The following is a 13,745-nucleotide window of genomic DNA, read 5'->3' as shown; positions in this document are numbered from 1 at the left end:
TGTGGAGAGAATCACTCAGGCTTTCTTACAACACTAGTATGATAACGTTGCCGGTTTGTTGTGCTGATCAGTATATTTTGAGTGTGAATCATAATTATAGGCTACACAAAGGAGTTATGGTGTTAAACAATTATTATTATTGAGCAGAAAAGTGTCCACTATCATGATAATTTATTTGGTATTTGTGCAGGTATAAATAGCATTGAGACAATAGACAGTGTATTCCTGGAAGAAATACATATTGGTGTGTGAAGATAAGTTGAGGAACAGAGGCTCACAACAGTTCAATTAACTTCTTTTTATATATCATACATAAGACTGTCTTAATATAATACAAAGGGCATTGTCATATACACAGCAAAGTCTTGACTAGATCTTACAATCTGTGGATACATGGACTTATCCTTTTCCCCATGCTGTTCAGTTTTATAGTGCATGTTACATGTACAAAAATTGATGAAAAAAAAAAAAATGAAGGAAAAGATATTCAAATGAAATCTGAGGACTTGCGCTTCTGTAGGGTGAGGGATATGTCAACAAGTACTCAAATGTGTGAAACCCAAACATAACAGCCTTATTGAAAATGGAACCACTTTTTTTCCACCATGTGCTTCTCATACAACCAAAATGTAAGGTTTGTGGATGTACATGCACTTACAATATACCCTGTGAAAATTAAGGTTTGAAGATATAGCTTTCCCTGTTTGATTCAAACCCTACCTCATAGTGTTGTCCTGATGTAGTCAAGTACCTCTGACCAGAGACCATGATACACCACTGACTAAGAAAACTGAGATCTTGCCACTGAATGGTCACCAAATTGACAAACAATCATCATACCAGCAGGAGCAAGGTAGTGAGTTCTATACTTCCTTTATTAAAAAATATAAATATATACATAAATTCTATTTCAACTATTAAAAAGGGGCTGCATGTCATGACAACTGCTCTAGATCAAAGGTCATTCAGCATGATCTGAAACAGGCTCACACTTAAGAGTCACTCAAGTTTATTATTATTATTTTTAAATATTTTTTTTTAACCTTTATTTTGGAATGTTTAGTACCAGTATGAGTGCCAGCAAAACCACTGTCAATTTCTGAATCTCAAAAATCATGAGGGGTATGAAAAATGATTGTGATTATAATTTTAACATTTAGATAAAATCAAAATATCATTACAGGTAGCTTTGCATTTGTGGTTATACCAAACATGATTTGTCCTTGTGATGGTCTCTCCCCTGAATTATGATGACAATAGAATGGTGTCCTGCGGTCTGTGTGTGTTTAACTAAGAAGGCTGTTATGAGCAGGACTTTGGTCTTGTTATTTTTTCCAGAGATGACCAAAAAAGAAAAGAAAAAAAAAGCACTTCAAAATCCCTGATATAAAATAAACTGAATGAAACATGTATTTGATTTACTGTCGAGTTCTACGGACATGCATGTCTGCCTAAGTTGAGCATCATCCTCAGGACAAGAGGGCTGCTGGCACGCTTTCCATTTGAATAGGACCAGGCTCACAAGGTGCTCTGCCAAATCATTTTGAAACAATTGTCTGTACACTGCCAGGGTAATGAAACTAAAATAGTCTTGAGTTATGGCAGTAGCTAGCATGTCAACCAAATTATGTATGAAAGGCAGCGAAACCCTTAAAAATAGTATACGTGGGGGAAAATGCAGAAATAGAACGCAGTTGTCTCCATTGAACCATGAGCTTTTAATTATGCTACTCTGGAGCCTGCAGAGTAACTACCAATGTCACCAAACATACTAAGGTTAAAAGAGAGACTCCACAAATTAAAATCAACCAAATAATATGGAAACAGGTTTGGTAAAACATTGCAACCTTAACTGTTAAAATATATGGTAGCTAAGTTCAACAACGGGTTCCAGTTTTGCTAGAGCAATATATTGCTGCTGTTTTGTATTGACGTTAAAATAAGATCTTGATAAACGGAGTCAAAAGTGGTGAACTGCTACATTATTGGTTACAGACACCTAATATGCTTTAAAAACAACTGCTTTGGTATAAAAAATATCCAAAGGGAAAATAAATTATTGTAAAATTCACAGCATAATTTGAGGAGGAAAAAAGGCAGTCACTTAACTCGTTTTTCTTTTCAGTTTCCGTTTAAGATGGAGAATTTGTGCAGGCGTTCAGATGAGGAACTACATGCAGATTTGGGGGGGGGGGGGGGGGGTGGTAAGCAAAGGGACTCTGGAAAAGATAGTTCTTTCCACTGTGAAATCCTTAATCTGTGAACAAGATTTGAGGAAGTAATGTTTAGGAGATTGGTGTGTACAAGAAGACCCTGTAATGTGGGGCCCCATTAATAAGAAATCTTTGTAGAGAAAGGCCTCAGAAATTATTCTTAATTACCTTTTTCTATTATGTTTATTCTCCTTAAAGAATTAAGGGCTGTCTAGAGAGAAAAAAAAATAGAGGAAAGCCATGTTAATTCAAATGATAATGTCCAGCTCCGTCCCATTCCAAGTCCATGAGTCGTAAGGCCAAAGGGTTATCTGAGAACCAGCCACTGACTGAACCAGTCTTCCCCGCGCTTCGCCGGATCCTTTTCTTCTCCAGAGCCAATCTCTCGTCTGTGCCAGGCCGGACCCAGCTCACCGGGCCCCTGGACTTAATGGGGGTAGCGCTCCCCTCAGAACCTCCCCACTCAACATCTTCCACCTGCAGGGTAATTCCTCCACTGTCTGGGCCAGCGCACGCTATAGGAACTCCACTGCTATGTGCTCCCCTCTCACAGAGTTACACAATACCGACAGACAACACGAAATATCACTGCAAACACTTTCCTCCTGGTCAAGCTACATGTTTTAAAAGCAGCTCTTTTGTGACAATTCACTTTAAAAAAAGGGTAAAACAATCAACAACTGTGGAACAAAAATGTCAGAAATTCCACAGTTTTAAATAAGAGGTGTTAGCAATTCATTACTGACAGCTACCTGTAAAACTGCTTCCAACTGTATCCCCAATGCTCACCAGAAGATTTTGCCACGTAATACCAGACGGTGGTTATTTGTTACATGAATTTTGTGAAATGGCAGATGGAGGTCTCAATTTTACTATGGTTATTTTGCAACATTACTATGTGTAATGATTGCAAAGGAAAAACGGAAACCACATTCTTTTAACAAAGGATCTTCTCTGTAGTAGCGGTTCAGTGATATCTCCCTTCTGACGTGAGCAGCTTTAGTTCGACACACCTGTAGTAAAAAACACCACCTTAAAAATGACGCACAGGGGGAACACACAGCCAAATGTCAGTGCAGTCACGAGCTGGCCATGGAACTCTGCTGCACACACACTCCAGTCATGGGAGACTCCTCCCGGTCCATGCCCTGCCTCATGCCCAGGTGGCCCTCTGGTAGGTAGTGAGCCGGCCCAGTGTTTGTGCCCATGGGGTACGCAGGGTGGGCGGCCATGCCCGTCTCCTGCCGGGGGTTCGAGAAGGCGCCCAACCCCATGCTCAGCCCGCCGTGATGCCCAAAGGGCAGGTGGCGGAGCTGGTAGGCCTGGTTGCCATGGTTCCCAGTGGAAGAGGAAGATGTGGAGGAAGAGGAGGCAGAGGAAGACAGGGAGGTCATGGACAGATGGCCATGCACCACCTCCATGGAGTCCTGTGTGGAGGCGCTGTGTGTGGGAGAGGTGTAATGCCGTGGCCGGGGCCTTGTGGCCATCACCTGCGCATGGTGATGATGGGGGTGGGAGTGGGGGTGCAGGGCCTTGGGGTGCTGAGGAGGGACATGGAAGGTGGTCTCCTGGACTGGGTGGGTCTCTCCGGCCACTGGCTCAGGTCCAACGCCGCCTCCCCTCACCAATGGGGGAGGGTAAGTCTTTCTTGCCTGTCAGTGGATCACAGAAACAGAAATCAAATCAATTCATCTCTCATACTGGCTCTGACTTTGCTGATAACTACTTTGAGGAAACATGTACTTAATATGACTGATGTGGTTGTCCCACCCAGCTCTTAAGATGAATGCACTAACTCAGTCACTCTGGATAAGAGCATCTGCTAAATGACTAAAATGTCAATTTCAATACTCTTGGCAAATGCTACTTGGAAAATGTCATACCATTACATTCCCAGTGCATTTAAATAATATTGACTACATTAGGACTTACAACAGGTTGTCTATTGATTAATTAGCTTCTTCAAATGAATGACAAAGACATGTCACCTGTGGACAGAGGGTGTCACCATCGATGGCTGGCAGCACTGCCCCAAAGTGCCCTCCACTGTGTAGGTGGTGATGGGTGGGGTCAGACCTTGCCCTGCCACTGGTACTTGTCCCAGATGATCCTCCTGCAAGAGAGAGAGACAAGGGCACAACCTCAGCCCATCACACCACATCTAAAAAATGACAACCTAGCAAAGGTTTAAAATAGTATATATTTTTTAAGCACCATCAACTGTTGGGTTTCCCACCAGTGCACTGAAAAGGCACCACTTTGAGATATGAGCCCGCAACCGCAATATTCCGATGAGAGAAAGAGGGTCAATTGAGCCAGGGAGTGTTACCGGAGCTGGAGGAGGTGCTGGAGGTGGTTCCAGAGGACTGGGACTGCTCCAGCGCTGGGCTGGTAGACACACTGCTGCTCGTGTTGGTCCCCTCGTCTGCCGTCTTCTTGAAGAAGCTGTGCTGTAGGGCGTAGTAGGGCTGTATGCGGCTCTTGGGGTCGTAGTCCAACATCCGCAGGATCAGGTCCTTGAACTTCAAGTAGTCAGCGACGGCGTGGCCAGACTCCCCCGCCCGCCGGCCACCTGGACCCCCGGCCTCCACACCCAGGATGGAGTGGAGCTTTCGAGAGGCTGGAGGCTTATACTGCTCAGAGGAAAGACAAGGGGAAGAGACAGAGGGGGTGTCAGGTACTTGAACTCAAATACACAACACTACCAAAAGCCACTGTTAGGACACCACATTGAGAGAGGAACCGCAGAACACTCACCCTTTTGCCATCTTTGGTCTTCTTAACGCTCCATGTGCCATCTGATAGCTTCTCAAAGAACTTCCTGGCTTTTGGGGCTAGGTCCATAATGTGATTGGGGGGGATACCTAGAACTTCAACTATCTTATTCATCTGGTCCACCTGAGAATTATAGAACAGAACAAAATAATGCCATGGATTAATGTTAATTGCGTGTATCAAATTAATTTACTCAGAGTTGGCTACATTTAAAAAGATCTCCAGCTAGTCAGTCAAGCCTACTGTACCTCGTTGGCGCCACTGAAGAGGGGCTCTCCGGTGTGCATTTCTACCAGGATGCAGCCCAGGGACCACATGTCGATGGCCAGGTCATAGGGCATGCCCAGCAGCACCTCTGGGGAGCGGTAAAAACGACTCTGGATGTACTGGTATATCTAAGGAAGGACAAAAATAATAAATCACAACCCATTCTTAAAGATAACATTACAGATATCAGCATTAAATGCTTGAGAACAGAATATACATCAGAGGTATACAGAACATATGCAAGAAATTAGACTTGTGAAAGACAAGGTTAAACTCTTTTGGACCAAGACAATAAGTAGTAGATTAGCATACCCTCTGTCCCAGTTGGCAGGAGCTGCCAAAGTCCACTATCTTGATGGCGCTCCTTTTGGGGTTGCACAGCAGGATGTTCTCAGGCTTCAGGTCACAGTGGATGATGCTTAGCTCAGGCGTGGCCAGGAACAGTAGCGCAGTGCAAAGCTGCTGGGCAAACTTCCTGGTCAGGTTGAGAGAGACGCCACGGAAGTTGGTGTTCCGCAGCAGGTCATATAGGTTGTACGAGAGCATCTCAAACACCAGGCAGAGGTGGTTCCGGAACATGAAGTGACGTTTCAGGTGAACTACATGATAGGAAAAATAAACATTCTGCCAGTCAAGTTTGGCTGATACACCAATCTCTCCTGTATGTGTAAAACATAACAGTACTCCATAATGGCTTGGACAATAGACAAGCACTAGAGTGCATTACCTATGTAGTATTTCATCTCAGTGTCATGTTTGTTCATGAGCTCTAGGAGACGCACTTCAATCTGAGCTTGATTGAGAAAAGCTTTTTTGTTCTTGATGATCTTGATGGCAACCCACTCCTGCTCTGCACGGTCATACGCTTTTACAACCTACATCAATCACAAGGAGAGAAAAAACACCAACACATGCAGTACCAGCCAAAAGTTTTAGAACACCTACTCATTCAAGGATTTTTCTATATTTTTGCTATTTTCTACAATGTAGAATAATAGTGAAGACATCAAAACTATGAAATAACACATGGAATCATATTTGAGATTCTTCAAAGTAGCCACCCTTTGCCTTGATGACAGCCTTGCACACTCTTGGCATTCTCTCAACGAGCTTCATGAGGTAGTCACCTCGAATGCATTTCTATTAACAGGTGTGCCTTGTTAAAAGTTAATTTGTTGAATTTCTTAATGCATTTGAGCCAATCAGTTGTGTTGTGACAAGACAGGGTGGTATACAGAAGAGTGTCTTTCACCAAATAGGGCTAAATCCATATTATGGCAAGAACAGCTCAAATTAGCAAAGAGAAACAGTCCATCATTACTTGGAAAACATGAAGGTCAGTCAATCCAGAAAATGTCAAGAAATTTGACCGTTTCTTCAAGTGCAGTCGCACACCGGGGCGGCAGGGTAGCCTAGTGGTTAGAGAGTTGGATTCGTAACCGCAAGGTTGCAAGTTCAAACCCCCGAGCTGACAAGGTACAAATCTGTCGTTCTGCCCCTGAACAGGCAGTTAACCCACTGTTCCTAGGCCGTCATTGAAAATAAGAATTTGTTCTTAACTGACTTGCCTAGTTAAATAACGGTAAAATAAAAAATAAATAAACCATCAAGTGCTATGATGAAACTGGCGCTCATGAGGACCACCGCAGGAAAGGAAGACCCTCTGCTGCAGAGGATAAGTTCATTGGAGTTACCAGCCTCAGATTGCAGGTCAAATAAATGCTTCACAGAGTTCAAGTAACAGGCATCTCAACATCAACTGTTCAGAGGAGACTGCGTGAAGCAGGCCTTCATGGTCGAATTGCTGCAAAGAAACCACCACTAAAGAAGAGACTTGCTTGGGCCAAGAAACACGAGCAATAGATATTAGACCGGTGGAAATCTGTCCTTTGGTCTGATGAGTCCAAATGAGCGATTTTTGGTTCCAACCGCCGTGTCTTTGTGAGACGCAGAGTAGGTGAAGGGATGATCTCTGCATGTGTGGTTCCCACCATGAAGTATGGAGGAGGTGTGATGGTGCTTTGCTGGTAACACTGTCAGCGATTTATTTATAATTCAAGGCACACTTAACCAGCATGGCTACTACAGCATTCTGCTGTGATATCCCATCTGCTTTGCATTTAGTGGGACTATCATTTGTTTTTCAACAGGACAATGACCCAACACACCTCCAGGCTGTGTAAGGGCTATTTGACCAATAAGGAGAGTGATGGCGTGCTGCATCAGAAGACCTGGCCTCCACAATCACCCGACGTCAGCCCAATTGAGATGGTTTAGAATGAGTTGGACCACAGAGTGAAGGAAAAGCAGCCAACAAGTGCTCAGCATAGGTGGAAACTCCTTCAAGATTGTAGGAAAAGCATTCCTCGTGAAGATGGTTGAGAGAATGCCAAGAGTGTGCAAAGCTGTCATCGAGGCAAAGGGTGGCTACTTTGAAGAATCTAAAATCTATTTTAATTGGTTTAACCCTTTTTTGGTTACCACATGATTCCATGTGTTATTTCTTAGTTTTGATGTCTTCACTATTATTCTACAATGTGGAAAATAGTAATAAAGAAAAACCCTTGAATGAGTAGGTCTGCCCAAACTTTTGACTGGTACTGTATTTTCTTATGTTTTAATCACACTAGCTACACAAGTGATCACGAGAATAATGTTGAATCATTTACAAAAGTATACCTGTCCAAATGACCCTTTGCCGATCAAGGAGTCAATCTCATAGCGGTCCATCCACTTTTCCCCATTCTTGACAATGTAATCGTAGTTGTCATCGTCATAGCCATCATTGAAGACCTTCCTCTCTTTCTTGTGACTGGAGTCTTCACCCTGACCCGTTTGGTGCCGCCGCTTCTTTTTTGCATAATACACCTAGAGTCCAGGAAAGAACCGCAATACAGACATTAGAATATGTACTTCCTAATCTAACTGACTACATGAAAAATATTCAAAACTATAATTTTTTATGTTGTGGCAATTGCAGTACATTAAACAGCAGAAACCAGTCTCACCTCATTGATCTGTTTATAGGTTTTGATAAGGTCTATGGAGAGCTTCCGCAGGGGAGCCAAAGTAGGGTCACGAAAGCACTGGGGCATGTGCCTCTGTAACAAATCACAAGAAAAGCATTAATATCTCAGACAAAAAAAAAGGTGTATGAACTTTTCTTACAATTTGCAATCAAACTGATAGGCTACTTAAAGTTCTGATTTCTACTGGGCAAGTGTGTGTTTAAAAGTGAATGACAAATTGAGAGGTTTGTGGGTTGCTTGTATACCGGATTGGCAGTGAGCTGTTGCGCCTGGTCGCTGTACGGTAGGACCGCAGCAGTTTGGTCAGTGCTTGGCTGGTGGCGGTCACTGTACTGCTGGTGCGTATGGGGCATTGGAGCAGCCATCTGAAGACCAGCAGCGTGGAAAGAAAAAGAGGGCGCAAGCCGGACGGACGAAGGTTTGCATGCTGAAGTCTCTCCTCCTGAAATAAGTCAAAATTGATATGAGTTAATGCTGATTTTTATATATATATATATAAATAAATAAATTTAAAAAACGTATACAAACTTTCCCTGAAGTAGTGAGAAATCAAGTTGATTTTTCAGACTGATTACTCTATCAATGGCAGGTTTCCTGCAGTGACAAACTGATCTAAAATACCACATCAAGGGGTCTAGAAATGTAGGCACACAGCTTTAACCTTTACTATGTAGTATGAATCTCAATGATTATCAACTGAAAATCCGAAATGGGATGTTGGTCAATTCTAACTAACATGTTACGGTCAGTGTAATTTCTCTCATATAATTGACATGAGTAGGAAGACATAGGCCTAACTCTTACTGTTAAATAGCGATGTTATTCAAATTATATACAGCATGTTTGTTGTATTAGCATCCATGAGAATGTGCCGTCAGAACAGCGGGAGGCTATAGAATATGTACTTTTAGATCAGGAATAAAGATGCAATATTTATACAGCCTGGGTAGTTAATCAACCTTCTCTTTATGTGAAAATAAATTAGAAAAGTATTACGTAGCTTGTTCATCTATCAGCATCTCACCAGACAACACAATTCACTAGCGTTACACAGTAACCACTATTCAGAATCCCAGCAACAGCACCTAATTAGCATAGCCTATCACCACAGAGATACAGCGTGATTTGGCAAGCCCATCAATGCACAGGCCAATCACAACGCAGTATGCAAATAGCCTACTTTTGTTGCCAGGGCAGAGCGGCTCCCATTTTCCAATGAGAAAGCAAGAAATAAACAAGAAATAAAATTGAACTTTGGCACACTTAGAGGCCGCTTTCAGTACACTAGAGCCTGACAGCAAAATAGCAGCACAGCCTAAAGCCTGCACTCCATCTGAGAGCACTAGAAACAGAGCTGACCCAGCTGTGGAGGAACAAATATATCCAGACTGATAGATATTATTAGGAGAACCTTGGAAATAAAGATGTACAGTAGCTACATTCCAGGAGAATCCAGTTTAGAATTATACAATTGTAATATGCCATTTCTGACACATCATACAATAATAACACATGTATGAGGTATAACTGATCATGGGGGTGACCTCAGAATCTGACAAAAATCAAATAAGGTAGCCTAGTCTAACCCCGTTTCTCACTCTAAGTAGTACAGTACTATTCCTTATAAATTGTGATTTATATTACATGTGTAATATTGTACATTTAATATTATATAGGCCTTTATATAATTATATCTGGGGCTGGTCAGTTCACGCTTGTCCTTTGTATAACTGTTCAATAATAATGCTTGCAGTTGTTGAAGCATCCTTCCAAGCTCACTAAATACAAAAGATTCATCTGTAAGGATGACTGGCATTTCTTTCTTCTCCACTTTCTTGGCTGACATCTTGAGGTGCACCATGGTTTATTTTAAACTTCACTCCATTTAATGTAATCCCAATTCCAAATTGTCAGAAGACTGCCTCCTCCCCACCAAAGAGAAAATATTGCAGATATTGCAGCTAACCTGGATGCATCGTCTCCTGTAAAATTTCATATCATCCTGGGAGGAGAGTCCAGCAGCAAACCACAACCCACTATGAAGAACAAAAAGAGATAAGTATCATTGACTGTGCATTTCTGGTGGGATCTACTTTCCAATAGCACAAAAACTTTGGTGGAAAAAAGAGGGAGGAAAAATACCAAAACATTGCAAAGGATGACTCTCACAATGTTTAAAAAAAATATATATATATTGTAAAATTCACATTCTGTAACTCTAGAAAATAGAAAGCTCTAATCAATCCAACAAATCAAATTTTCCCAGTCAGTCTGGTTAATTTCAGTGAACCAATGACTCAAAGATTGTGTTTGGCATGTTGACAATTAACCATATAAATCTAAGAGGTATAAAGCTGTTTACTTTTTGAAAGAACAGTTCAGAAACATGGTTCACACCGAGACAGGCGCCATCCTAGCAGGTCAAATCAGGTTGACCATTGTTTTGGACCTAGTAAAACTAGAGATCTCCTCTCAGAATGTCTATACTCATTGTCAAAGCCATTAACTTGATATGCCTGTGATGAAGATGACCCGAATGCCTCAACAGCAACTAACTAATAAAATAAAATAAAATATTACACTATGTATAGACAGTGAGCAGAAGTATTTTCAGTGTGGGAAGGGTTGCTAAATATGATATACAGTATAAGCCTACATTGCAATGCAAGTGTTTTGAATACAAACTGTATACCATTTAAATTTTTCAGAACAGTGCATATAAAGTAGAAATAACGCATTCAACTGTTCCACTAAGGAAAAACAAGGTAATTACTTGTAAAGCATAAACGATCATAACATTCCCCGTTTTCAGGACCGTCTTCTGAACAGTTCCTTTTCTGGCTATTGAGTCGAGACATGAACACAGGCCTAGTTACACTGATATACCGTTATAATACGAATTGTGTGTATGCATCTTCATATCTAACTATGTCTATCCTAAGACATGTATTATTCCCTCAGTTTTGTTACATACTTGCACTTTCAAATCGGGCTGTCATCAGTTCAAAATAAGGAATTATCAACTGTTAGCCAACTACTCACAGGTGATGGAGTATTTCTCGCCATGGTTGGAATTTGGAAAGGAAATCATCTGTTTAGTTTAGCCTTCTCAAGAGCAGAATTGTCAACGGCAAAGTCTGGCTTCGTCCACAATGACAAACACTACCTAGCTTGGTTGCTCATTAGCTAACGTTACCCTTCTTGCTTTGATACGTTAAGGCAAGCCATCCGTTTCCTCTCGCCAGAGTGATTGCAGTGACGATGTGTTCTGCGAGCGAGCTGTATGGGCCTACTAGCAAGCTACGCGTTAGATGACCAGCTAGCTATGTGGCGAGCTTGCCAACTTATTAGCAAGCCAATAACGCAAGATATGGGGCCTGAATTGTTAACTGGCTACCTTGTTACTGTTACCTTGCCCACACCTTTCTAACAGGTTTGGCACGTTAACGACCATAGCTAGCTAACGAGAAATGCCCATAAACACTTAACGTTAGCTAGCTATTAACTTCCGTTAGCACTCTGACGTAACGTTAGCTACAACTAAAGGTACAATGTTGTTAGCTCACTAGCTAGGTTTAAAACATGTTAGGTGTAGCTAGATCCAGAGCGCTAACGTTAGCTAGCAAATCTGTACTGGCTAATGTTAGCGATATTCTGATGACATCCGCCGGCCAATGCAATGGTTGCTGATCGTTAGCTAGATAATTAGCTAACTAATAAACTACCACCCCATGTAACGTTAGCTACCTTTCTTACACAACACACATAGTCAGCTTCATATACGGGCTCACCTCTGATGGCACGATCTTCATTTAAAGTCAAATAACCTGTATGATAGGGCAACTTATCCAGCTTGAGCTTCTCCGCCCTCAATCGTCGGCTAAGTTAACCGTGGCAGTCAGTCAACTCAATTCCCGTAACGCGAAGGTGAAAAGTATCCCCCACTGGCCAGCCAAGTAAAACTTCTTGACGATCAAATGCGTTCCCAACCAACAAAATTAGTTATCCACCCAACTACGACTAGCATCAGCTGATGACTAGCGCCTACTAGCTCGTATGCTAGCTAGCTAGTTGACAAAACGAACGTGGCTACTGCTGTTGACTAGCTAAGGTTAGCTAACAAGATTCTGTAGCTAGGAATTCAATAGCTAAATAAAAGGTTGCTACATTTAGATTGTTCCGTTTTCTTGCAAGCTCACCACGGGAAACACGGACGTAGGCAATCATAACGAATAATAATCTAAATCCCCCAAAATATGAAACAAATATCATGCCCTAAAATATACGCTTATTTTGGACAATAATTTTTATGTCAATTTTCACAAAATGGCGCGCGTCCCAAACCTGCGCAGTGAACCGGCCCGGTAGACCAAGTGCGGCTCCCCCTAAATATATTTAAACTATGCTACATAATTTGCTTCTGAATTGTCTAAATTCGATCCATTCGACGCATTGTTTTCAACACAAATGTCAATGGTATATCCAGTGATTGCATTATTCCGGCGGGAAGGGAGAACATTTGAAAATAATCCGCAAAAAAACCTTCTGACAAAATGGCGATGGCCTGAGTTGTTACTATGACAACTGTCAATCAAACTATCCAATCCGGGACGAACCAATGACGAGAATAATTCAACCATAGATTCAACGTTGCATGCTGTCATAACTTGTCAATCAACCAGTAATTCTGATGAAGAAATTGTCTCAATTTAACTATAACATTCTAAAGTAGAATAAAATCATCCAGATAGCATTTCTAAATTAAAAATGCATGAATAGGAATTTGCCAAACTTTTTTGCATGCATTTTTGAGGCAGTCATAAAACTGTATGTAGACTGCAAAAAGAAATGAGTAGAAAATGAAATGCAAGACATGCAGACCTAAATAAGAATTTGTTCTTAACCGACTTGCCTAGTTAAATAAAGGTTAAATAAACAATAAAAAACAGTCAGATTGACATGACATGATTCCTGAATATGAACAAGCTGTGTGATATTGTTGCATAGAACACATCTATAAAATACATTCCTTATCAGGACAGAATTAAATTCAGTTTTTCTTTTAGTGGCTGTTGTGCTTTACAGTAGAGACTAGAGGTATAAAGGGCACCCACATGTAGCCTATACTCTATGGCTGTCAGTTTAACGGTTCTCTAAGGTTCCATGAACTCAGTTTAGCAAAACCTGATGCTTGACAATTTACTAGTAACATTTAACATGTGATAAGATATTCACAAATCAGATCCAACTACAGAAAGTAACCCAATTTAAATATCCAAGTGGGATCTTATTTGTAACATTTTTGATCTCTCTGAATGAGGATGAAGCAAATCCACGTACTATGTTCTTTGGCCAATGGATGGCAGCAAACATCCTTTCTATGTGAGGTTCTGGATTTCTGATTATCATGGTCTTGTATGATTCTATATTGATTTATCAGTCATGCTATTAGTGTTGAGGA

At 41.4% G+C, this 13,745-nt stretch overlaps 1 protein-coding gene across 4 annotated transcripts; it reads right to left on the bottom strand.

Moving 5' to 3' along the window:
* Window positions 1-283: 283 nt before the first annotated feature.
* LOC110503980 (dual specificity tyrosine-phosphorylation-regulated kinase 1A) lies at window positions 284-12,633 on the bottom strand. 4 transcript variants are annotated; one of them, XM_036961464.2, is made up of 12 exons: window positions 11,327-12,633; window positions 10,251-10,320; window positions 8,530-8,726; window positions 8,264-8,356; window positions 7,935-8,123; window positions 5,983-6,130; window positions 5,568-5,854; window positions 5,237-5,383; window positions 4,971-5,111; window positions 4,543-4,846; window positions 4,202-4,326; window positions 284-3,865 (listed from the first exon to the last, which is right to left on the bottom strand). In XM_036961464.2, exons 2-12 carry the CDS (start codon window positions 10,258-10,260, stop codon window positions 3,293-3,295), a joined length of 2,214 nt encoding a protein of 737 aa, XP_036817359.1. In that variant the 5' UTR covers window positions 10,261-10,320; window positions 11,327-12,633; the 3' UTR covers window positions 284-3,292. The 4 variants fall into 4 exon arrangements, with proteins under 4 accessions (XP_036817359.1, XP_036817360.1, XP_036817362.1 ...); XM_036961465.2 differs by having other exon boundaries at window positions 12,076-12,633; XM_036961467.2 differs by lacking the exon at window positions 10,251-10,320.
* Between the last annotated feature and the right edge of the window lie 1,112 nt (window positions 12,634-13,745).

Source organism: Oncorhynchus mykiss, chromosome 24 (genome assembly GCF_057628025.1).
Source record: "Oncorhynchus mykiss isolate SJ-2025 chromosome 24, ASM5762802v1, whole genome shotgun sequence".
NCBI classification, from domain to species: Eukaryota; Metazoa; Chordata; class Actinopteri; order Salmoniformes; family Salmonidae; genus Oncorhynchus; species Oncorhynchus mykiss.
This window is presented reverse-complemented; position numbering and strand designations above follow the sequence as displayed.